The sequence below is a fragment of the Symsagittifera roscoffensis genome, chromosome 6 (genome assembly GCF_963678635.1).
Source record: "Symsagittifera roscoffensis chromosome 6, txSymRosc1.1, whole genome shotgun sequence".
Lineage (NCBI taxonomy): Eukaryota > Metazoa > Xenacoelomorpha > Acoela > Convolutidae > Symsagittifera > Symsagittifera roscoffensis.
The window spans coordinates 38,989,162-39,015,156 of record NC_087067.1 but is presented as its reverse complement, the minus strand read 5'-3'; the positions used below and the strand labels follow the sequence as shown (position 1 = coordinate 39,015,156).

General features: G+C 35.6%; 1 protein-coding gene and 2 non-coding genes across 3 annotated transcripts in view; 1 reads left to right on the top strand and 2 right to left on the bottom strand.

The window, feature by feature from the left end:
* Positions 1–25,995, top strand: part of LOC134848730 (Fanconi anemia group M protein-like) — a 55,566-nt gene that overhangs the window by 504 nt on the left and 29,067 nt on the right. The window contains exons 2-12 of the mRNA XM_063866242.1: positions 1,200–1,388; positions 1,612–1,716; positions 2,280–2,452; positions 3,044–3,277; positions 3,445–3,585; positions 7,478–7,660; positions 8,342–8,441; positions 9,721–9,893; positions 10,485–10,718; positions 10,886–11,026; positions 14,901–15,083. Of these exons, the coding sequence (XP_063722312.1) occupies positions 1,200–1,388; positions 1,612–1,716; positions 2,280–2,452; positions 3,044–3,277; positions 3,445–3,585; positions 7,478–7,660; positions 8,342–8,441; positions 9,721–9,893; positions 10,485–10,718; positions 10,886–11,026; positions 14,901–15,083 (1,856 nt within the window). The remainder of the gene's footprint in view (positions 1–1,199; positions 1,389–1,611; positions 1,717–2,279; positions 2,453–3,043; positions 3,278–3,444; positions 3,586–7,477; positions 7,661–8,341; positions 8,442–9,720; positions 9,894–10,484; positions 10,719–10,885; positions 11,027–14,900; positions 15,084–25,995) is intronic.
* On the bottom strand, positions 8,908–8,979 carry Trnaa-ugc (transfer RNA alanine (anticodon UGC)). Its single transcript has one exon. It is a non-coding gene; the product is annotated as a tRNA-Ala (tRNA).
* On the bottom strand, positions 9,459–9,531 carry Trnar-ccu (transfer RNA arginine (anticodon CCU)). The gene has a single exon. It is a non-coding gene; the product is annotated as a tRNA-Arg (tRNA).

Below are 25,995 nucleotides of genomic sequence, written 5' to 3'. Positions count from 1 at the left end.
CAGCCGAAGTATCAACCAGGCGAAAATATGTAAGTGCTATATAATAGTTATGTAACAATTGTGTAACAGTTGCGAAAGGTTTGCAAATTTCATTCACATCATGTAATTTTTCGGCTGTAATATATACTCAGCTCATTTTCGCTCGCTTTATACTTCGGCTGGTTCTTTTACACTCGTGATAAGTAGTTACATAAATCAAAGGTATGTCACTTAATGCAAGTCAATTTTTAATGATATTAGGAGAAGTAAAATTTTTTTGGGGATGTACTATTTTAGGCGATAAAATTTGTAAAATTGAAAATTTTCAAGCTATTTTTCTTTTTTTTTCTCGAATTGCTCATGAATTTTTGATGAGATTTTATGTTTAAAAACAGACCGAAAAAGTGTTCTGTCTTTTGTTGTATAATAAGTTTTTTCTAACGGCCTACGATTACAACTGCTTGTTCAGATCGGGTTCTTTTGTGCACTTTGTTGTGCATACTGAAAAACCTGAAGGAACTAGCCACGATAGTTACACCAGCCAGCTATCGAGCGTAGTGTCATATGACGAAGTTCTCTTTTTTCTAATCCAACTCGCCAATAAAGTGCTCAGTTGGTGGGCCTTTTGTTGCATTGCATTGACAGTTAAATAGCATGTATTATCCAATTTATCAGTGACTAGTGCTTGGTTTGTGTATGCGTCCGTGGCACAGTTGAGTAGGGCAATCGACTTGAAAACCTGGCTATCCAAGGATTGAGGTATGGTTTAAAATTATACAGATCGTGATGATTTAAATTGCTCTGATAGCTACAGAAAGTGCATTCATACATATTATTGCATTTATGAATGCTCTTAGGTATATATGAATTTTCTGTGTTCAATTCAAGTTCATTTGCTAAATGATTGGCGAAATTTGCTCTCCAATTATTTAAATTGAGTTGATCTAAAAAGTGACAATGAGAAATTGATCTTGAAATTCAAAGAGCTTTCAGGCCATATATTTTTCTGTTTCTTTGCGTCATTGAATTTTTTCCAAATGTCTGTTGGCTGTTTTTGTTGCTTTTTTCTTATTTTGTTCTTTTTAAGCTTTTTCTTGCCGTTTTTTCGCTTGTGTTTGCAAAGTGCAGCGCCACCTCCGTGTTGAATTATTATATGATTTACAAATAAGTACTCGTGTTTGTTTTATTTAGGGAGCGAAAAAAGTTCTGTTTCTTTTCAGCTGATGGGTTTGACTCGGCCGCAGGAATGGAGTGGATTTATCCTGTGAACTTACCAGTGAGGGATTACCAGTTGGAAATAGTGCAAACCGCCCTCTTCCATAACACAATGGTAGTTCTACCTACGGGATTGGGAAAAACTTTCATTGCTGCAGTTGTAATGTACAACTACCACAGATGGTTTCCAAGAGGTGAGAACAATAAAAGAACGACGCTGTAGATTACCATGTTTTTTCTGGGCAGCGATTCAATAAATATGAATCTACGTACCGGGACAATTTCCGCGAGAATCTTTGCCGATGTCATAGTATGAATGCTTGATCATAAATGCAAGAAAACTATTGCAAGCTAGTTGACAGCATATTTATTCATGGTTTATGCGGGTTGCTCGGTTGCTATGACTATATTTTTCAGGGAAAGTGGTCTTCTTGGCGCCCACTAAGCCATTGGTGGCCCAACAGATAGCTGCATGTACAGACATCATGGGACTAAGCAGAGATGACACCGTTGAGCTAACAGGTTGGTTTGTTTGTTTGCCTATTTTTCTGTAGACACTTGAATTAAAGTTTTTAATCAGAACATATTAGCTTCCAAAGAGCTCCAATTAATTTTGTAATTCAGTTTGCAGTTATCTTAAAGCATCTACGTCTGGTCACTATCCACCCATTGATCATCGGTAAAAATATTTACTCATTTATAAGACCGACTAATTCAGTGGTGGAATATACGCAAATATTGTATCTTATAAATAATTTCACCCCGTTTCACTTAAAGAGTTCTGCCTCTGGGTAGAAGTAGATATAAAGATCCAAAAGTCCTGCTAGGTAAATTAATACGTGATTTGAAAAGAAAAATGATATTGAGAACTTTCACGAGCTTACTATGAAATATTTTTCAAGCATTTATGTCATTCGACAACCTTCAATTTGCTGATAATTATAAAATTCTTACGTGCCACAAGACTGTATTTTTTTATTCAAAACTTTCATTTTTGTTTTCTAAAATTGAATCTATTTCCATAAATATGCAGATTCTAAATAGTTCAGTGAAGTCGTTTTTTTAAGCTAATTTATAATTTGCAGGAGCCATGAACCCCAAGAAACGTGAGCAGTTGTGGAGTGACAAGTGTCTGATGTTCCTGACCCCACAGACTATGGCCAATGACCTCTCCCGTCTTGTGGTTGACCCCAACACAATCAGGCTGCTCATGATTGACGAGGCCCACAAGGCCAAAGGCAACTACGCTTACTGTCAGGTGAGAAGCGGATAAGACCATTCCTGAACCCCTCAGCTGTGGCCTTTACTTATTAGATGAGTGACTCAGTATGGAGAGTTTCAGGGAACGTTCATGCACAAAATGATTGTTAAAATAAAGCTGTTTGTTTCCTTCCATTTGTTGCCTATTTGGTTTTTCCGCGAGTTGTCCCTTAACAGAATTACATATAAATCTCTCAAGCGAATTGTTTTTACGCTAATTGCCGCGGTACTGGTTAAAATTTCATCGTTTTTGTTCAGGAGTAATATGAACAATTTCAGTTTCTGACTTTTAAATCAATCGGTTAGATGTTTTTGATGGAAAGATGAGGTCTTTATAGTGTTTCCTTTAAACCAGGGAAATCAGTTTGGTTAATCTTAAGAAATCAACAAATCTGAACACCCCTACAATGAAGAAAATTCTAGAATGGGATCCCTTCCCATGACATAGTTACAGACTTCAAAAATCATATTTTAGTATTTCTCACAATTCACCAAAGATTACTCGAATTGCAAATTGCTCAAATTTTCAAGCTTTGATTAAGAGCCGTGTACAAACTCGAGGCCAGGTCGAGCTCTGATTTGTTTCAAGGTCGTGTCCAAAATCTCAGAATACAATTCCCAGTTCAGAATAGTCGCCCTGACTGCAACTCCGGGAAGTGACGCGAAAAGTGTTCAAGAGGTGGTGGAAAACCTGAAGATTTCACGTGTAGAGGCGAGGACTGAACAGCAATTAGCACAATACTGTCACGACAGGAGCGTGAAAACTCACGTGGTTCAGTTGACAGGACCGATTTTAGAGATCAGAAATCAATTTCTTCACACGGTAACTTACAAGGCTTGCTCTGAATACATTTTTTGTATGGCAATGCACTTCGTGTAGTGTAAAACTAATAACGGGGTTTTTCACAAGAATTGAGGCATATTGGTTTTTGCTTAAGTGAGGAAGTCGTTTTTGAAGGAATTCTGAGCTTAGGTCAGATTCTGTTGTAGATTTTGATGCCTTTGGTGGGCAAATTGCGTCACTCGGGGGTACTATGGAACAAGAATGCAGAGCAATTGTCTCGATTTGAACTGAGGGCGGCATGGGTCAAATTTCAACAGAAGCAGGCGCAGCAACACACCTCAAACTCAGTCAGTAGTTTAAGTTCTGTTCATTTTAATTGGTTGTGTATTGTAATAATCAGAGTAGTCGTATACAAATAATAAATAATTAATTGTTTCCCAATCAAATCATCCGAATAAAAAAACTGCCAAAAGTGTTCCGCAGATGTGTTCCGACTTTTGAGTCGAAGGCAGTGACGGAGTGTTTGTGTTTGGGGTGACTTTTTTCTATCAAAGTTTATCTATACAAACTGAAAGATATTGATTCCATGAGCTCAAAATGAAATTGAAATTCTAACTGAGGTAATTTTCCACGAAATTGTGGGGACCTGAAAATCGCCATTTTGGTCCATTTGGAATAATTGATGAATACAAATATTCACATTTAAACACTTGCGAAGCGAGTGTATTAATGCGAGCCTTCTTTTTTTCCAACCTAAGTCGCAAACATTGGTGCCACTTCTGGGGCACCTATAAAGCTTTTTCGTAGCATGTTCTTTGACATTCGAATAATAATAAGTTATCACAGTTGATGCATTTTTAATTCATGAACCGAAAAAAGTGATTTGTTTCAAACAACATAACAAGAATGAAAACTCGATTTCAGACAGTTTCTAACCCAATATATCTTGCAATTTTTTGAATTGCATAATTTATACATAATATGGCTTAATGCTTTGCGATTTGTGGCATGCAAAGTTAGTGTAGATGACTTCAGTTTGTTATATTTCAAATTATTACTTGCAAAAATTGAGTCTATTTGAGTTTGGTGCCACTTTTGCTGCATAACATTAGCAATTCGATAGCATATATAGCTGCTTTTTTCATGGCTAGTGTTTGTCGGTTCTTAAGCTTGCGTGGCCGAGTAGATAGTGCGTGAGACTCAAAATCTCTTGATTGCAGTAGGTCGCAGATTCGAATCCTACACGTAGCCGAGTTTTTGCTTATTCTAGGTTGAGTTCTACTTTTTCTTATTGTATTTGATATAGCTGTTTGTGGTCGTGTTCTTGCAAGTGTTTACGAAGCGCAGCTTCGCCTCTGTCTAAATGTATGTTTTATTTTACACGTTTGTTCTCTTATCTCGATTCTGATTAGTTTATATAGTATTTTTTTAAATTTATGCTGCCAGGCCAAGCCATGAGCAGAGGAAATCAAATAAAGGTGGCTAATTGATGCGTTTATTAGGGAGTCTATTCTATGGTGTGCATTAGGCAAGTATACATCATCAGTTGATACTCTTCAGATAATTTCGGCTAGTTTTTTCGGCTAAAATGGTTTCTGCCCAGGTAATTTCGACTTTTTTTTACCGCTTGGTAAGTTTTCTTCCGATGCTTATTTTAAAATCTGTTTTTTCCTCAACTAGCTTTACTTGCTTTGAAACATCTAGTTTTTTGGCAGTGCCGAATTTTTTCGACTACTTTTATGGTTTTTTCGATTTTTTCCCCGATTTATAGCAAGTGTTGCAAAGCTTCGCTTCACCTCTGCGTATAATTTTTTCGGTTAAGCGGTTCAAATGAGTTTTTTCCTATTTTATGAGGAATGCGTCGTATTAATTTTGATTTTAAAAATTACATAAGCTCCAAATTTTCTATGACCTAGTTTCGTTTTCGGCTTAACGAGGGTCTACACAAGTTTTTTTGCCTTATTTGCCGCTCGGTCTTATGATTCTCAATGCTTGGTAAGGCTGTATATGAGCCTCATCCGAGACCAAGGTATGAAATTTTTGTAGATATCCTTTTTTCGAGTATTTGTTCTGGTTAGTTTTTCAAAAAATTGAGTTTGCAATTTTTTTTCCAAATTCTGAATGCATTTTTTTCTTTTTGATCGATTTGCCTCTTTCTTGAATTTTGCTTTGATAACCGCAACACTTATTAATTTACTTAAAGTTGCGTCGTATCAGTGTCATTCCAGGTCTCAATAACCCAATGTTCTAATGTAACACGCTCATTTCATTAATAGTTCTCATTTGTGGAAAAAAAATTCTTTATTTTTGATCAGTTTTTGAACAATTGTTTAATTTGCACTTTTTGTTGATGCTCTGGCTTTTTGAACGGAATTCAGATACACGAATGGAGGCATTACTCTGGAATTAGACCATCTACTTACCTAAATTGCAGATGAACTGTGTCCGTCTAAATCTAAAAGACCAATTCTAATATTTCAACAATTAAGGTTATTTCGGGTTATTTTGTTGAGAGACGCTATTTTTTGCGACTGAAAGGCTTTTTTACATATCTTTTTTCTGTGTGGTACCATCACTCTTGAAGCCGAAAACGGTCGTTCAGGCTGTGGCAGATCTGAAGCAGGAGAATATTTGAACGCTTGTCCTTGCAAACCATTAATGCCCCAGCAGTGAGTCGAATACAAGATCTGGCGATCTCAACACATTGCTGAGCGCTTCATTTGGTAGCTATGCTAATATACCACTTTGATTCTTACATTTTTAATCAAACGTTTTCTCTTTCTCAGTGTCAATGCGCGAAATGAAAACACGTAGTTAAGTCGTGTTCATTTTTTCATCTAAACGTTTTGAAAATTGATCAAACTCGCGTTGAATTTTTTTTTGTGATTTGACTTTTGATTTCTTTTCAAGCTCAATTCAAGTTCATTTGCCAAAAGAAGGGCAAGTGCGTTATTCAATTACTACATTGGGAATGGTGCGTAGAAACTTGAATAATTTTTGTTTTCGAATGTGGGCTTTGTTCAGATATTCCAGCGGGAGTAAATAAAATAACTATTGGCGTAATTTTTTTTGCTGGGTTAGTTTCTATGAACAAATGGTCATTTATAACGAAGTCTGGAAGTTCAAAGAGCTATAAAGTGATTTATTTCTAATTTGATTTGTTTAGGTTCCCTTGAGTTCATCGACCTTTTCCAACTTTCTGTAGGCTATGTTTTCAAATTTAAGATAAAAACAATCAGCAAAACCAAAAACCCCGACATTAATTATTTTGCTCTGTACGAGTGTTCTTGTTTTCTCTACTAAACTGCTTGACAAAAAAGCACGTTTTGGTAGGTTTGAATGATCTCCATTAATTGAAAAGAACGAGCTCATAGTTGTTTTTTAAATCATAACTTGTTTTCTAAAATATATGACTTTTCGGCATTTCGACATTGCTCAAGAGTTTCTCAATCAAAAAAGTGTAAACTGCCGAAGAAACGTAAAGAAGTTGACATCTCTATTATTAAAATAGGAGTTTTTTTTGGTTTAGACCTCATAGTAAAAACTTTTGAGACAGCAGGACCTGTAAGTCCTGCAGTCAGGACCTTAAGTGTTTTGCTCTGAACGAGCGTTCTTGTTTATTGAACAAACTGCAATGACAGCATGAAAAAAGCATGTTTGATTGATTTGAATGCTAACTAGTAACTTTAAAAAACTAGCTCATAGTTTTTAACAATAAAACTACAGACAACGCATTATGAGAATGTTAAGAGTTTTCCAAAATTGAAATTCATTTTTTTTGGGAGGCGGAGGTCGGGAAAAGCCGTAAAACAATATAAATATAGAAATTAAATTGTAATTTGACATTGTAATCAATAGCGGATTTAGGACAGACCAATGTAATTGGCGAAAAATACTGAAATTATGTAACTTAGATTTAATAAATATATTACGTAGAAGTGTTGAGATGTGGGGTTCGAACCCCAGGCCTTCCGCATGCACAGCTGACGCTCTACCGCTGATCTACATCCTGTCATGAATAATGAGATTTGTTTGAGTTTAAAAAAACTTATTTGGTAGATTTGAATGCTCTCCAGTAACCGCTTTCATTTTTTTACCGCATTCCGCGAATTTGTTGTACTTAGTTTTGAATCCTCATCTTTTGCAATACGAGAAGGTAGATAACGAGATCCAATTTAGGTAATCACAACATGTCGTTGTCTTTAAAGGATATATCTAAGATTGTTTTGCAAATTTCAGACGATGTCACAGTGTTTCTACGTGGGCCATTTTCTCTACCAAGCCTGGGATCTGCTCAACAACCAGGGTCTGAGGTCCACCTATGTCCACCTAAGAGACGGGATAGACGGAGGAAAAGCGAAGAATCTGAAGACTTCCTTCAGACAGAATGCGCAACTGATGGCAGTCTATTACAAATTGAAAGTAAGTTCTTTTTTATCAGTCTAGAGTTCTCACTGCAGCACAGCTTTGATGGCTCGGTGCCCGAAGAAACTTTATTTACCTGAATTATTTCGGAAAAAGCAAGTTGACTTAATCGCTTTTATATAGCATTGGAAAGCAAAATTATAGACAAATATTGCTTAACTGCGTTTTACTGGGTTCAATACCAATATGTACCAATTGCACCTCTTTAATAAATTAATAAGTTTGTTTACAAGAGGAAACAGTTGATTTATAATTTAAAGTTAGCTATAGAGACCGAGCTTCCATTTTATCCCCGTTATTTAGAGTAATGAATGTAGTGATGACTCTTATATAGTTCCTCGTGATTTTTCGTAACTCTTGTCAGTTGGCTATGTTTTAAATTTCGCCCTCATTTTAATTATCCTTTACCTTTTCAAAAAATTCGGGGCCCATACATGCTTTTCCTCAGCGACAAGCTATCATACTTGGGCTCTTTTCCAGTCCCCCCTTTCAAAATACCGAGTTTTATGTTTGTTTTACGTGTTATTACGACCAAATGCGTAATGTTACGCTGTAAAATATGAAGAACAAATCGGTCAAATTTGGTATTAATGACATTTCTGATAATTAATTTACCGATTAGCTTATAAAAGTTGATATTTTTCTGTTTTTCTGCTCTTGGACCTTTTCTGCTCTTAGACCATTCTGCTTATTGACTGGCCACCAGTAGGCGGGGCAATAAGCAGAATGTTCCAAGTGCAGAATGGGTCCAAGAGCAGAAAAACATTGACTTATATTGGTTTATACGGGTTGGCTAATTGATCAAATAATTATTAGAATCGTCAAAAAATACCAAACCAAGTAAACTTGGACCATTCTGCTTATTGACTGGCCACCGTTAAACAGACTTTTCATAATTGAACTTGAAAGGAGGACTGGAAAAGAGCCCATACTTGTATCGTTGTATCACCACTCGGCTCTTTTTCCTTTTCCCCGCCACCTCAGACGAGCTTCAACTTTTTAGTGTAACGAGTGGTTTTACGAGGTTGATTATGAAGACCAAATATGTTTGTTTTGGCCTAATTAGTCTATATGTCAATTTTTATAACAATCGGACAATGTGGTCAGCAAACTTACTTGTAAATGTTTGCAGTTGGGGGGGGGGGGAGTAAAAAGAGCCCGCCACTCCAACTAAAATTAATTATATTAGAAAATAAAAATCGGAAATAGTAAGTAAAATTTATACTAAGTTACTGGCAAAAGAATGGAGATGTGGGGGATCGAACCCCAGACCTTACGCATGCAAAGCGGACGCTCTACCACTGAGCTACATCCCCAGTTATTGAGTATTTGATTTATTTGGGTTTGAAACAGATCAATTTGGATAAATAGCCCTATTGTATTTCGGCACTGTTGTATTTGGATCTGTACTGTCTGCCACCTGATTTGAAAGACCGACATTTCAATTCCGTCTTAATTAGCCCAATAAAAACAGACTGGCCTGTTACAATAATAACGCAAGTGCAGTACATCTCAGTTATGAAATTGTTACCATCGGTAACGCACCCACTTTTTTGTGAAATTTGAAACAGATATGCTCTTCATATATCTACTTAACCTTGCAAAACCACTGATTTCTACATAAAACTTATGTGTGTGGTGGGTTGGGGTTAAGTTGTTGAAAATCATAAAATAGTATCATTTTTTTTTCTTTAAGTTGATTAGTTGCCGCTAAATAGACTGATGTAGTTGATTTAAAACAGTTTTTTCGGAAGTTAATTAAGTCCGACGTTTTTAGTAAAAATTATTTAAAATATACCCGGGGCGAGACTCGAACTCGCAATCTTCTGGTTAGGAGCCAGACGCCTTATCCATTAGGCCACACGGGCGTTGACAGGGTGTTGAATTTTGATCATACGAAATTGATCTGCTGAAATATATAGATAAGATTTCTCAATGTTTGTGTCGTGCACGCCTGGGCAACATTAACATTAGGATCTCCCTCCCTGTTTTGATGTGTCCCTAGATTCTAAATAGTTCAGTGAAGTCATTTTTTTAAGCTAATTTATAATTTGCAGGAGCCATGAACCCCAAGAAACGTGAGCAGTTGTGGAGTGACAAGTGTCTGATGTTCCTGACCCCACAGACTATGGCCAATGACCTCTCCCGTCTTGTGGTTGACCCCAACACAATCAGGCTGCTCATGATTGACGAGGCCCACAAGGCCAAAGGCAACTACGCTTACTGTCAGGTGAGAAGCGGATAAGACCATTCCTGAACCCCTCAGCTGTGGCCTTTACTTATTAGATGAGTGACTCAGTATGGAGAATTTCAGGGAACGTTCATGCACAAAATGATTGTTAAAATAAAGCTGTTTGTTTCCTTCCATTTGTTGCCTATTTGGTTTTTCCGCGAGTTGTCCCTTAACAGAATTACATATAAATCTCTCAAGCGAATTGTTTTTACGCTAATTGCCGCGGTACTGGTTAAAATTTCATCGTTTTTGTTCAGGAGTAATATGAACAATTTCAGTTTCTGACTTTTAAATCAATCGGTTAGATGTTTTTGATGGAAAGATGAGGTCTTTATAGTGTTTCCTTTAAACCAGGGAAATCAGTTTGGTTAATCTTAAGAAATCAACAAATCTGAACACCCCTACAATGAAGAAAATTCTAGAATGGGATCCCTTCCCATGACATAGTTACAGACTTCAAAAATCATATTTTAGTATTTCTCACAATTCACCAAAGATTACTCGAATTGCAAATTGCTCAAATTTTCAAGCTTTGATTAAGAGCCGTGTACAAACTCGAGGCCAGGTCGAGCTCTGATTTGTTTCAAGGTCGTGTCCAAAATCTCAGAATACAATTCCCAGTTCAGAATAGTCGCCCTGACTGCAACTCCGGGAAGTGACGCGAAAAGTGTTCAAGAGGTGGTGGAAAACCTGAAGATTTCACGTGTAGAGGCGAGGACTGAACAGCAATTAGCACAATACTGTCACGACAGGAGCGTGAAAACTCACGTGGTTCAGTTGACAGGACCGATTTTAGAGATCAGAAATCAATTTCTTCACACGGTAAGTTACAAGGCTTGCTCTGAATATATTTTTTGTATGGCAATGCACTTCGTGTAGTGTAAAACTAATAACGGGGTTTTTCACAAGAATTGAGGCATATTGGTTTTTGCTTAAGTGAGGAAGTCGTTTTTGAAGGAATTCTGAGCTTAGGTCAGATTCTGTTGTAGATTTTGATGCCTTTGGTGGGCAAATTGCGTCACTCGGGGGTACTATGGAACAAGAATGCAGAGCAATTGTCTCGATTTGAACTGAGGGCGGCATGGGTCAAATTTCAACAGAAGCAGGCGCAGCAACACACCTCAAACTCAGTCAGTAGTTTAAGTTCTGTTCATTTTAATTGGTTGTGTATTGTAATAATCAGAGTAGTCGTATACAAATAATAAATAATTAATTGTTTCCAAATCAAATCATCCGAATAAAAAAACTGCCAAAAGTGTTCCGACTTTTGAGTCGAAGGCAGTGACGGAGTGTTTGTGTTTGGGGTGACTTTTTTCTATCAAAGTTTATCTATACAAACTGAAAGATATTGATTCCATGAGCTCAAAATGAAATTGAAATTCTAACTGAGGTAATTTTCCACGAAATTGTGGGGACCTGAAAATCGCCATTTTGGTCCATTTGGAATAATTGATGTATACAAATATTCACATTTAAACACTTGCGAAGCGAGTGTATTAATGCGAGCCTTCTTTTTTTCCAACCTAAGTCGCAAACATTGGTGCCACTTCTGGGGCACCTATAAAGCTTTTTCGTAGCATGTTCTTTGACATTCGAATAATAATAAGTTATCACAGTTGATGCATTTTTAATTCATGAACCGAAAAAAGTGATTTGTTTCAAACAACATAACAAGAATGAAAACTCGATTTCAGACAGTTTCTAACCCAATATATCTTGCAATTTTTTGAATTGCATAATTTATACATAATATGGCTTAATGCTTTGCGATTTGTGGCATGCAAAGTTAGTGTAGATGACTTCAGTTTGTTATATTTCAAATTATTACTTGCAAAAATTGAGTCTATTTGAGTTTGGTGCCACTTTTGCTGCATAACATTAGCAATTCGATAGCATATATAGCTGCTTTTTTCATGGCTAGTGTTTGTCGGTTCTTAAGCTTGCGTGGCCGAGTAGATAGTGCGTGAGACTCAAAATCTCTTGATTGCAGTAGGTCGCAGATTCGAATCCTACACGTAGCCGAGTTTTTGCTTATTCTAGGTTGAGTTCTACTTTTTCTTATTGTATTTGATATAGCTGTTTGTGGTCGTGTTCTTGCAAGTGTTTACGAAGCGCAGCTTCGCCTCTGTCTAAATGTATGTTTTATTTTGCACGTTTGTTCTCTTATCTCGATTCTGATTAGTTTATATAGTATTTTTTTAAATTTATGCTGCCAGGCCAAGCCATGAGCAGAGGAAATCAAATAAAGGTGGCTAATTGATGCGTTTATTAGGTAGTCTATTCTAGGGTGTGCATTAGGCAAGTATACATCATCAGTTGATACTCTTCAGATAATTTCGGCTAGTTTTTTCGGCTAAAATGGTTTCTGCCCAGGTAATTTCGACTTTTTTTTACCGCTTGGTAAGTTTTCTTCCGATGCTTATTTTAAAATCTGTTTTTTCCTCAACTAGCTTTACTTGCTTTGAAACATCTAGTTTTTTGGCAGTGCCGAATTTTTTCGACTACTTTTATGGTTTTTTCGATTTTTTCCCCGATTTATAGCAAGTGTTGCAAAGCTTCGCTTCACCTCTGCGTATAACTTTTTCGGTTAAGCGGTTCAAATTAGTTTTTTCCTATTTTATGAGGAATGCGTCGTATTAATTTTGATTTTAAAAATTACATAAGCTCTAAATTTTCTATGACCTAGTTTCGTTTTCGGCTTAACGAGGGTCTACACAAGTTTTTTTGCCTTATTTGCCGCTCGGTCTTATGATTCTCGATGCTTGGTAAGGCTGTATATGAGCCTCATCCGAGACCAAGGTATGAAATTTTTGTAGATATCCTTTTTTCGAGTATTTTTTCTGGTTAGTTTTTCAAAAAATTGAGTTTGCAATTTTTTTTCCAAATTCTGAATGCATTTTTTTCTTTTTGATCGATTTGCCTCTTTCTTGAATTTTGCTTTGATAACCGCAACACTTATTAATTTACTTAAAGTTGCGTCGTATCAGTGTCATACCAGGTCTCAATAACCCAATGTTCTAATGTAACACGCTCATTTCATTAATAGTTCTCATTTGTGGAAAAAAAAACTCTTTATTTTTGATCAGTTTTTGAACAATTGTTTAATTTGCACTTTTTGTTGATGCTCTGGCTTTTTGAACGGAATTCAGATACACGAATGGAGGCATTACTCTGGAATTAGACCATCTACTTACCTAAATTGCAGATGAACTGTGTCCGTCTAAATCTAAAAGACCAATTCTAATATTTCAACAATTAAGGTTATTTCGGGTTATTTTGTTGAGAGACGCTATTTTTTGCGACTGAAAGGCTTTTTTACATATCTTTTTTCTGTGTGGTACCATCACTCTTGAAGCCGAAAACGGTCGTTCAGGCTGTGGCAGATCTGAAGCAGGAGAATATTTGAACGCTTGTCCTTGCAAACCATTAATGCCCCAGCAGTGAGTCGAATACAAGATCTGGCGATCTCAACACATTGCTGAGCGCTTCATTTGCTATCTATGCTAATGTACCACTTTGATTCTTACATTTTTAATCAAACGTTTTCTCTTTCTCAGTGTCAATGCGCGAAATGAAAACACGTAGTTAAGTCGTGTTCATTTTTACATCTAAACGTTTTGAAAATTGATCAAACTCGCGTTGAATTTTTTTAGTGATTTGACTTTTGATTTCTTTTCAAGCTCAATTCAAATTCATTTGCCAAAAGAAGGGCAAGTGCGTTATTCAATTACTAAATTGGGAATGGTGCGTAGAAACTTGAATAATTTTTGTTTTCGAATGTGGGCTTTGTTCAGATATTCCAGCGGGAGTAAATAAAATAACTACTGGCGTAATTTTTTTTAGCTGGGTTAGTTTCTATGAACAAATGGTCATTTATAACGAAGTCTGGAAGTTCAAAAAGCTATAAAGTGATTTATTTCTAATTTGATTTGTTTAGGTTCCCTTGAGTTCATCGACCTTTTCCGACTTTCTGTAGGCTATGTTTTCAAATTTAAGATAAAAACAATCAGCAAAACCAAAAGCCCCGACCTTAATTATTTTGTACGAGCGTTCTTGTTTTTTCTACTAAACTGCTTGACAAAAAAGCACGTTTTGGTAGGTTTGAATGATCTCCATTAATTGAAAAGAACGAGCTCATAGTTGTTTTTTAAATCATAACTTGTTTTCTAAAATATATGACTTTTCGTCATTTCGACATTGCTCAAGAGTTTCTCGATCAAAAAAGTGTAAACTGCCGAAGAAACGTAAAGAAGTTGACATCTCTATTATTAAAAGAGGAGTTTTTTTGGTTTAGACCTGATAGCAAAAACTTTTGAGACAGCAGGACCTGTAAGTCCTGCAGTCAGGACCTTAAGTGTTTTGCTCTGAACGAGCGTTCTTGTTTATTGAACTAACTGCAATGACAGCATGAAAAAAGCATGTTTGATTGATTTGAATGCTAACTAGTAACTTTAAAAAACTAGCTCATAGTTTTTAACAATAAAACTACAGACAACGCATTATGAGAATGTTAAGAGTTTTCCAAAATTGAAATTCATTTTTTTTGGGGGGTGGAGGTCGGGAAAAGCCGTAAAAAAATAGATATAGAAATTAAATTATAATTTGACATTGTAATCTATAGCGGATTTAAGACAGACCAATGAACTAGAAAAAAAAAACTGGAATTATGTAAAGATAGATTTATTAAATAAATTACGTATAAAAGTGTTGAGATGTGGGGGTCGAACCCCAGGCCTTCCGCATGCACAGCAGACGATCTACCGCTGATCTACATCCTGTCATGAATAATGAGATTTGTTTGAGTTTAAAAAAACTTATTTGGTAGATTTGAATGCTCTCCAGTAACCGCTTTCATTTTTTACCGCATTCCGCGAATTTGTTGTACTTAGTTTTGAATCCTCATCTTTTGCAATACGAGAAGGTAGATAACGAGATCCAATTTAGGTAATCACAACATGTCGTTGTCTTTAAAGGATATATCTAAGATTGTTTTGCAAATTTCAGACGATGTCACAGTGTTTCTACTTGGGCCATTTTCTCTACCAAGCCTGGGATCTGCTCAACAACCAGGGTCTGAGGTCCACCTATGTCCACCTAAGAGACGGGATAGACGGAGGAAAAGCGAAGAATCTGAAGAGTTCCCTCAGACAGAATGCGCAACTGATGGCTGTCTATAACAAATTGAAAGTTAGTTCTTTTTTACTCATCAGTCTAGAGTTTCTCACTGCAGCACAGCTTTGATGGCTCGGTGCCCGAAGAAAACTTTATTTGCCTGAAATATTTCGGAAAAATGAGTTAGGACCGAGTTGGTTAACTCATAGAGTAATTTCGGATAGGGTACACCGTCTGCTCGTCACGCTATCTTATTTTCGGCCGGATAGATTCGTGCAACTTCTTAGTCTAATACCGATCCTAATCTTACTCTTATACTATCTAGTCTCAGGTTGTTTAACTAGTCTCTGCTAGGCTCAATAGATCTAGGGTATACTGGTCTATTGCGGTTGTTGAAGTGCTCGGGAGAGTCCAACTAATTTCTAAGTTAAATTCAAATCTCTCTGGTGCTGAAATTACAAGTAACTTCAGCACTTACAAATAAGTGGGTTGTTAGTTAGATGGATCATGATTGGTTAATATTAAATACTTTACATTGGTAAAATATCTAATTTATCCAATCATAAAATGTAGTTTAGATCAGGTTCCACCCATCCGGGTTTTACAGAGTTTTTTAGAATAGTTCTTCTGCAATTCGAAGGATGGATGATGGAAGTTGGTGTTTGGCGAACATCTTATTTCTTCTGTTTCCTTTTTGTTAAAGAAGTTCCAGGAAGCTGGAGTTAGAGACATAAGACGTTGTGTCTTCTAGTGACAACGACTAAGTCTTTGCAATAAACTCAAATCTGATTTCAGAATGGTTTGCTATGTCAGGTTTTTCTGTTCTGCGTGGAGAACTTCTTTTGTGTCTGATCTAGTTTGGGAATGGCGTGGAGATTGTGCGTGGAGGGGATGCCTGGTTACTCGGATCTGTACGTATACTTGAACATCGAGGTGGTCATTGGTCTAGTTCAATGAAGTCCTTTTCTGCGAAGTCAAGTCGTACTCTAAATCCTTTGAGTTGTGATTGTGAGTGGCATATCGATTGTGGTTGGTCATTCTCTCTCGAGTGTAGTGGGGTCGTTTTGTCTTTAGATGTTCGTCCTTGGTGTTGTATTCTGATCTATGTATTGCATAATGTAATTTACATTTTATAAAACATTTATTAGTTTAATATTTTTTTAATTATGATTTTAGTTAGTTGTTTTCACAAAAGCTTTTTGTTTTAGTTCGGTTATTTTGAAGAGTTACTCACCCTTGAGTAGCTCTTATTAAAAATAGAGGTGTGGTCACAAAGCGTGGATGTAGCGCGGTGGGTTAGGCCGGCTATAGAGCATGCTCAGGACGTCCTTCCTGGTGGGTTAGGCCAGGAGTGGGAGTATGATTTCATGCGGTTTTTGTGAGGGGTCCTGTTATGTGACAACGTTTTATGTTGGGTTTGTTGTGGTTTTTCTTATGTCTTGTTGGTTATGTCCTTTTTCCAAAAAGTAAATTGTTCGTGGTATGGGTTTGTCTTTCGACTTTTTTGTGTTTTATTATTTCTTTCTTAGACTTTATAATAGTCTTCAAAAGAATAAATTATCCAGTTTTAAACTGGGTTAATCCGGTTTGGGTACCGTTGGTTTCCTTTTCTTAGTCATGCTGTTATTCTATGATTTGTGGTATTTAGTAAGCTGCGTTGGTTAGTTTTGTTTAGTATATGATTCCTTTCCAACCGGGTTAAAGGAAAGTTTGAAACATGTTATTATATGTTAGAGTTGTTGAGTGTGAAAACTTGAAACTGAAATTCATTATTTTAAACAATTCTTCGTGGGCGAGCTGTGCGAGTGTGGATAGAATTTCTGTGCGAATAAATGAGAATATCAAAAGGTTAGTACTGCATTTGCATTTTATTAATTTACTGCATGGAATTTGGAAATTTACTGCTAGTTATGGGGGAATTTTAAGTTACAAATTTTCATCATAATTAGATTTACTGCTTGTGGGGAAATTTTTAGAAATGAATTTATTGCATTGGTATTAAATTTATAAATTTATAAGTGTAAGAGATTAATAGAATTTTTGAAATCTGTTTGATGAAATTTGCGATTTTTATTTGTCTTTTGTGGTTTTTGTAGGTGATTGTCGGATGAAGGCTAAAAATCTAAAGAAAACATGGATAAAGAATGGTGAGTTTTTAATATTTTAATTAGTTAGTAATATTCATTTAATTCATACTTACCTGTTAGTCGTCGGGGAAAAAACCGTGGGGGAAGATGTCGTGAATTAGTTCTGAAGTTGTTAGTAGTTTAGCTAAGATGCGGATGATATTTTTAGTCTGAAGCAGTGGCCAAAGCAATTGAAGTGCCTTAATAGTGGTTAGTTCTTCAGTGCCAACTGCAAACTCATAAGGTGTGTTTTGGATTAGATTATATAATTTGTGATTGAATTTAGTGTTGTGGATGAATTCTAAAATTGGGATTTCTATAGGTTGTACAAACTCGTGCGGGATAAGGAAGGGTCGGGATTCTTCGGCGTTGAAGGTCTTGGTGATGGGACAGAAGATGTACATTTGGGTTATGGGATCATAATTGCGAAGAATACCATGAAGGTTAGTATCTTTAATGCAATATGTGAAATTTAGGAAAAATGGTGAAGTGTATTTGGAATTAATGAATTGAAAACGATGGTGTGGTTGTCTAGAGGGTGTGTGTAGGTCAAAGTGATTTTGGATGAAGCGATAATAACTATATGTGTGGGTTTGTTTAGTGCGCAACATAATATCGTGTGAGCAGTGTAAATCTCTTTCGTGTGGTGCAAGGAAATGAAAGGTTAGTGAAAATATTTGGAAGCGTTCTATAAAACTTTCGTATGCTTGTGTGTCTGTTAGTGCTTCTGAAATAATGTGATCAAACTTTCGGTCGAAGATGTTTAGTGTAAATATATATGGTGTCTTGATGAAAAATTTCTCGGTAATTTGTGGATTAGCGAAGCGATCGTCGTCTAAGAATTGATCTTGGTTAGCTCTGATGATGTTGTGATCATAGTATTCGAGTGTATATTCGTTAGCTCTAGGTGCAGTGTGTGTTTTTAGTGATTTTTTATATCCAACGTAAGTAAATTGTCTAGCGGTTAGTGGTGTAGTGAGTCGATATAGCATGTCCGTATTTCGCTCTATATCGATGTGAGTGTTAGATAAAGGTAAGCAAAGAGGGTTAGTAAAATGATAATATGAGGTCCAAGAGAGAGTGGGCATTAAAACGTATTCATCTACAAAGTTGCGTGTTTCGTTAGTGTCGTGGGGGGTGTTTAAGGTGTATTGTGGGAATGAGGGTAAGGTGATGGCTAAAAATTCTTTTGTGTTAGTATGCTTGGGGTGGTTGATGTATTCACGGGCTGTTCCTGGTTTTGCTGGGAAAGGATGGTTGGGGAACTTTCTTTTAAAAGTGCGGTAAGCTCTATTAGTGTTGAGTGAAGATTCAGTTGATGTGGATGATGGTGCTAATGATTCAGTATAATTTGAAGAGGGTGTAGGGGTAGGGGGGTTGGATGAATTTATTGTGGAGGAGATTTGGTTTATGGTTGGGGTATTAAGGTGGTAGGGTTGTTGTTGAAGGGTAATAAAATTATCTAGCTCTGGGGAGATTCGGGGGGTGTCTGGAGAATGAGATGATTGGTCAGAATGGTATGAGGAGTAGGTTGGGGTAACTTGGGAAGCATAAGAGGGTGTGGGAGTGATTGGGTCAGGGTTATTGGATAATATGGGTTGAAAAGGGGGTTGCGAAAAATTAGAAGAGTTATGAAAATTATTGGATGGGGATGGTTCTGAGTCGGCAAATTCATCGGGGGTTTCAATATTCGGGTTATTGAGTTGTGAGATGGAATATAAAACTGAGATGTGTGAATTAGTGTCGGAATTCATGCCTGATGTTACATTACTAGGTGGAAAATCGGGTGGCGGAAAAGCAAAAAGTGGTATTATTGGGATTGGAGAGGTAAGATTGGTTGGGTGGGAATTTGATCGGTGTAGTGATCCAAGTTGGCGGCTCATCGTGGGCTAAAAAAATGATTATTTTGAGACTGAAAAGCGGTGGTATGGGGTTGTTCAATAATTTGTTCATAAGTATTATCATCTTGTGACTGGTGTGTCATTATATGTTGGATGGGACTTTGTGATGTGGTGAGTCGAAAATTTGGATTATGTGTGATGGCTAAATTTCGAAAATTTCGTGGGACTAGGGATAGTGGATGGTTATTTGGTAGGGGTGGTAATTGTGGTGCCGTTGGCGTTATGTCTACATTGTTATGTTCTTCGTCGTATGTATTTTGTCGTGTTGCTATTTTTGTGTTATATTCTTTTATTTGTGCGTCTAAAAGAATTTTGTTTATAGATGTAGAAAAGATTCCAAAAAATCCTGCAAAGAGTATGCGTGCTACGCTTGCTTGTCTGTTTACTTGTGTGTGTATAGCACATGTGTTGTAGATTCCTTTTAAGAGTGAGAAAAGAAATCCAATAAAGTTAAACATTGCGTATAAAATAGTCAATTTTTCTAAGATGTAGTAGGGCCATCCTAGAAAATCGAGGATCTCATTTTTGAGTGTAACAAAGCTAAAAATGTTAATTGGTGATATATCTTGGGGACGGTATTTTTCACCGTTTAGATATATATAATCTTTAATGTCTTTAAAATATCCGCTATAGTCTTGCGTGTAGATATCGGCAAATCCTGCGGTTTCTGCAAGTTTGCGTAAATTTTGGTCTATTGATTGTCTTTGTATAGTGTCCATTTGTGTTAATAATTCTTGGAATTGTTGTGTTCTAATGTGATGTTGAATATCTGATTTTGAATAGATTCCTATTGATTGTAAGTCTATATTTGGGTTTCGAGCAATAGCGCGAATGCTTTCTGGTGAAAATTTTTTGAGTGATTGCATTAATGTGGGATATGGAGTGAGAAGATAATATTTATTTTCATCAGGGTTTAGTTGTACTACATTGTGGCTGTTTTCTGATCCACATGGGACTGCGGTATCCCAGAAATAGGTTCTTCGTGAAAGTGTATCCACGAAATGTACTTTATTCTTATAAAAGATAGGGATTCTTTTATAACATCTTTTATCTTCAAAAACGTATAGTGGTGATATTTTTTTAGTACAAGTATAAAACCATAAGATGTTTCCTTCATAGTCTAAAAAATTTGATCTATTTCCAGATAATAAGTATCCTGCATAGGGTATTTTTAATACTGCTAGTGCAAGTGATTGTAATATTTGTGTTCGTTCTAATTCGCATAGTTGGTGTAGTGTTTCTAATTCGGAGAGTGACATTTCTTGAAAAATTCGGCTAATTGTATAATCTAGTTTCATATCTAAATGAATATCATAGTGGATATTACCGAAATATGTAGTATTCATTAGTGATAATTCTTGTAAGCGTGTGCTTCTGGTGTCATGGGGTTTTAGATGTCCACCAGGTTGTCCGTTGCTTTTTTCAAAATTAACTGGTATATAGGATGTTCCTTCGTTTGGAGGATGACCTGTGGCATATGGGTCGATTTTTACTTTTCCAGTGGTCATGTCGAATCCTTTTTCGTATTCAACTAATATTTCAGAGTATTGTGTTCTGTGAAGTGGATTCCTGTATTTACATGCAAGTTCTGTTTCTTGATATATTTGAAAACGTGTCAATTTATTTTCTATATTGTCTATGTTTCTAAAATTAGAACTTAGTTTTCGTGATGGATGGACTTGTTCATATGGAATTGATTGTATAAAATATTTTTCGTGAAATTTTATCATACGAGCGTGTATTTTTGCTACTTGAAATGTTGTACATGTATCTTCGGGGAACCAAACAATTGTTGCTTGTGTTCTCGTTGTAGGGTCGCAATAACCTTGATCATTTTTACAAGGTAATCGGATTCCTTGATAGATCATAGTATTATCTGATAAATCTCGTGTTAGTTGTATTTTTTCGAGTTGTATTTTCCAATCAAAAAACATTATTTCTTGGTATCCTTTATTTTTTGTGTCTGCTTTGCAGTTTGATGGGTCATTTATACCAATGTGTGGTATCCAATGTTTATCGTGTAGTTCATAGGTTAATCGTCCGTGTGCGCCGTTATACGGGTATTTTTCGTCTAGTTTTATATGTCCTTGGTGTCTTTCAAGTTGTGATTGATGTACAGAGTCTGGAAAAACTTGAAAATTAACTAACTTTCTTTGGGAGTTTTTATTTTGTGTGATGTTTAGTCTAAGTAATTCATTTTTACAATCGTCGGGATTGAGATGTAAAAGACGTTCTATATTACTTTGATAGAATGATTCATGGTCAAGTCGGTTTTTGTTTCCGTTCGAGACTTGTGAACAATGTACTTTCTTTTCGGAAAATGTTGCTGTGAATTTATAACCTGTAACTGTTGTTGCTCGGGCTTTTGAATAGAGTGTTGCTATTACATCTGTGGTTTCTATAGCTTGTGGTTCTGTTTCACATTGTGATACTTGATTTATTGCATATTTATGTAGTGTTTTTTGTTCATTTTCTTCACAATCGTAATGTGTTACTAATAAATCTTGTGGTCCTGTACGAGGAGAAGGGTTTATGTTTTGATTTGAGATTACTAGAAAAAGGAGTTGGAGAAAAATTAATAATTTTAGAATATACATGTGTATGATAATCCTGAGTATGGATTATAAAATGTAATGTAGCCAATTGTGTTTTTGGTATATCTGTCGTATTTGTATATTACTTCAGTAGTTATAAACGGTGGTGGTAGTGATTGAGCTGTTATGTTAGGTGGATTTAATGGGTAGGGATGTTGGGTAATATTATTTAACTTAACTGTGATTTCAAACTTTAATTGTAAACTGTTTTGTTGGAGTATTTGAATATTGTGATCACGGATATCGTTGTGAATATCTTGGCGATATTGTAATCTATTAAGTGCCCAGTTATGAAGGCGGTTACTTTCTTGATGTTGTCCAAATAGTGGTGGAGGTGCTGTAAATGTATTCCAATCTAGTCTTAAAGGAATATTTATTGATGATTGTTCTCGATATCTGGCGTCGAGATTATTTGGAAAATTTAAGTTAAAAGGTGGTGGTGAAATCTGGCTTATTGATGGTGTTGATGGTAGTGATAATGTTTCTGGTAGTGATGAGGATGTTGTTGTATCCGTAGAAATATCTATGGGGTCATTGACTAAATTTGGTTCACCTTGTGTAAATGAATGTGTAGTCCAATATGGAAATCGTGATGTTTGGTTTGTGGGGTTGAAAGGATTTTCACGTATTTGCTCAGATGTTGGTGTTGAACCTAAGTAATCTGATGGTAGGCTTGAGGTGCTACGTTGTGAAAGAAGCGTAGGGGTTTCTGGTAATATACCAATGGGGTTTTCTGGAGTGTTTAGTGATGGGGATTGAGGTATATCAAAATGAACTCGGGGAGTTTGAAGATTTCTGTTTCGTCGAGGATGTATAATTTGTCTATTTATTTCGACTGTATTTTGGTTTTGACTAGAATTTCTTATTCTACTTAGTTCTTGTGGTAGTGTTGGGTATAGGTTATATGTTGGTTCGCTTAAAGGTGCTTGTCGTTGAACTGGTTCTAGTGGTTCTGATAAACGAGCATGTCGTTCTTCAAAAGTGTATGGATTGTCTTGAAAAGAAATTCGTGTAGATGTTTGAGGATTTTGAGTAGTTGAAGGTGGTGTTTGGTTATCTTGGGATGATGTCGGTGAAGACTGATTCTGTGACTGTTGGGTAGCAATTTTTGATGGATTTTTGAAATGTTACTTTAGTGGGAAGGTTTATGTTTATTATAGTATTCTTCCAAAAAAAGAATTAGAAGGATTGTTGCTAGGGCAAATGTGAAGATTGCTTTCTTTATACATTTACATATTGTCAAAATGAGGGATGATAAAAATGTTATGAAAATTACAAACAATAAAAAAATATCGGTTCTACTGAAAATTGTTCGTATCATTTAGACAAGTTATATGACTCGTACCTGTGGATGTAATCAAGGGTTTTGGAAAGTTGGAGGAATAGTTCGAGTATAGTGTAGAAAATTAAAAAAATGTTACAAAAAATGATTAGGATTATTAGAAAAGATTCAAGTATATCAAAAAGAAATATTATAAAGGTTTCAAATATTGTAAAAAAATGTTTAAGATTTATGAGTATTTGAGTAACTGATTGAGAGAAGAGCATTTAAGAAATGATCTCTTGGTCGAATATTTTTTGCTGTTTGAGGCGATTTTCTAGTGTGGTCGGATTATTTATTAGTTTTTTGACAAGTGGGTTGAGTTTTGTAAAAAATTGTTGGGGGCAATTTTCATGGTGACTGGGAGGTCGTCTTTTTCTTTATTTTTGTTTGTCAAATGATCCGGGGTATGGTGAGATTTTTATACTTTAGGCTAATTAAAATGTTCATTTTGTTACTTTAGGCTAAGTTAACAAATTTGCTTTGGGGGTATTCGTGGTCTGAGTTGGGGAAATATTGTTGATCTTTGGGTTATTAGATAAGGGAGGGGTACGGTATTATGGTGATATTTATTTTAGTTGTCAAGTTGGAGTGGTTTGCTTATTTTTGACCTGGAGGTCGTAAAGTTATAGTTATAGATGTGCCTGGAGTTCTATATGATTCGTCTAATTGGTCTTAGTTTGAGTTAGAGAAAGTGACGGATTGGATGAATCCTATTGCTCTATTTTGAACTAGAATTATTACGTACTTGTCAGCATGTTATTTTGAAAAATGTAAATGAAAAATGTTTCGGAGGTTTCAAGATTGTGAAGCAAATGTTAAAATTACTTTTGAAATTCCACTTTCTTTAAAATTTTAGATTGGGGGATGAATATTTTATAGTTTTTACGTGGTTGATTTCGGAGTCTTGTTGTTTTTCTATTTTCTGATTTGTCGATTTGTTCTTGGGGTATTATTTGTTCGGTCATTTTTCTATTTTTTCTTTGTTTTGGGGATTCTTTATGGTTTTGTGTATCGTTTTTGGTGGCGATTGGTTTTGTGTTTTGATTTTCGGTGGGGTTATCATTTTGTTCTGTGTTTTTCAGATGTGGTTCATTTTGAATGATTTTTAATCCTGTGAAAGAATATAATTGAGTTAATTCGCGGAGTGCGTATTCTTTTGGGTAATAAGGTAATAGGTTGTTTCGATGTTGAACGATTTCTTTTTTGTTTGAGTCGGTAATTTTATATGTGACATCAGTGGGTTTTGCAATTATTTGGTATGGTCCTTTTCGAAGGGGTTGTAATTTTTTAGAAATTCCTTTTTGAGTATTAAAATTAGGTATTAAAACAAATGTTCCAATTTTTAATTCGGAGGCTGGTGTAAAACGTGAATTGATTTGTTCATTAATGTTTTGTCTTTGTAATAACTTTTTTGTTATTTTTTGATAAATTTCATTGTGTTTTTTATCTCTATTTAGAATCCATTCGGTGTGTGTACCGGAGGCTAGTTTAAGAATTTGTGGGTGATGAAAATGATCTTCATCGTGTGTATGTAAAGGTAGGTTATAACAAATTGAGTCTTTATTTGGCTGACAATAACCTTGTGCGTTTTTATGAGAATTTGCTGTAAACATTATTGGTTTGCGTGGCTTTTGGTTAAAAACCATTTCGTATGGTGACATTCCTAAAGTTGTCGTAATTTGTGAATTATACGCTAAGGGAAATAATTTTACATCTGCTGACCATTCGGTATATTTTGTATCATTTCCGTTGATGATACATCTAAGATATTCTTGTAATGAACGGTTCATACCTTCGACTAAGCCGTTTGTCCAAGGTGCATGAGATGTACGTGGTTTGTGTTTAATGTTATATAAATGACATAGTGTGATAATTTCATTATTTATGAATTCTGTACCGTTGTCTGTAACTAAAATTTCTGGTAGTCCGAATTTTGCTATCCAGTGTTCATAGAGTGTTGTGTAAGCGTAATAAGCGTTACAATGTGGTACTGGGTTAAGTGCTACATAATGTGTAAATGCGTCAACAATTACCATAATGTAGGAGTTTCCTTCTGATGAGGGTGAAATTGGTCCTTTAGTATCAAATGAGATACGATGATTAAAGTACAAACTTTGTCCTTTAAAATCTTGTTTTTGTGCTATTTGTTTTTGATTTGGGTAAGGTTTATTTAGTTGACATACTATACAGTCATTGCATAGTACTTTTATCCAAATTGGTGCATTTGGGAAATAAAAGTTTTGTATAAAATTTGAATATGTTTTTTCTGATCCAGAGTGTCCTTTAATATTTTGTGTATGTGAAATATTAAAAGCTATAAGAATCATACTTATAGGGAGACATGGAACTGTAGATTCATTCAGGTTATACTCTAAAAGGTCTGTATTTTCGTTAATTGTTGTGTTGTTAAATTTGCGAAAGTATCGTAGGAGTGTTTTGTTTCCTAGAATGGTTGAATCTGCTTTGATAGGTTTAGTTTTATATTTGTGCCATGATTTCAGTTGTCGAATTACTGGGTCAAGGTTTTGATATTGTTTCAGTGTTGAAATTGTAATTATTTCTGTTGGGGGGAGAAAAATGTTTTCGATTTCTAATTTAGATAAGGGTATTGTATCAAGTGGGTCGTGAAGGTCAAAAACTTGATTTATTGTGTATTTTGAATCATTTGTTTGTGGTCCTGATAAATTTATTTTATCAGTTAAATCTTCTTTTTCAATTAGTGGAAAATGGTCTTTCTTAGGCGGGTGTTGTTTTGTTCGTTTTTGTTGGGTGTTATTTTTTATCCATTGAGAATATGGGATTGGTTTGAAAGTTGATGTTCCAAGTAAATCAACTTCATAATGATTATTTTGACAATCTAAATAAAGTGGGAAATGTTGTAAACTATTTATTTGTGATTGTTCAATATCAGTTTTTACTGCATATTTGCATTCCAATCGGGGTGATGTTTCGTTTTCTGCAAGGTAGAATTTTATGTTTTTGGGTATTTCAACTGTTGTTTTTCGTGTAAGTAATTCAGGTGGTGTATTTCGACTTAAGGTG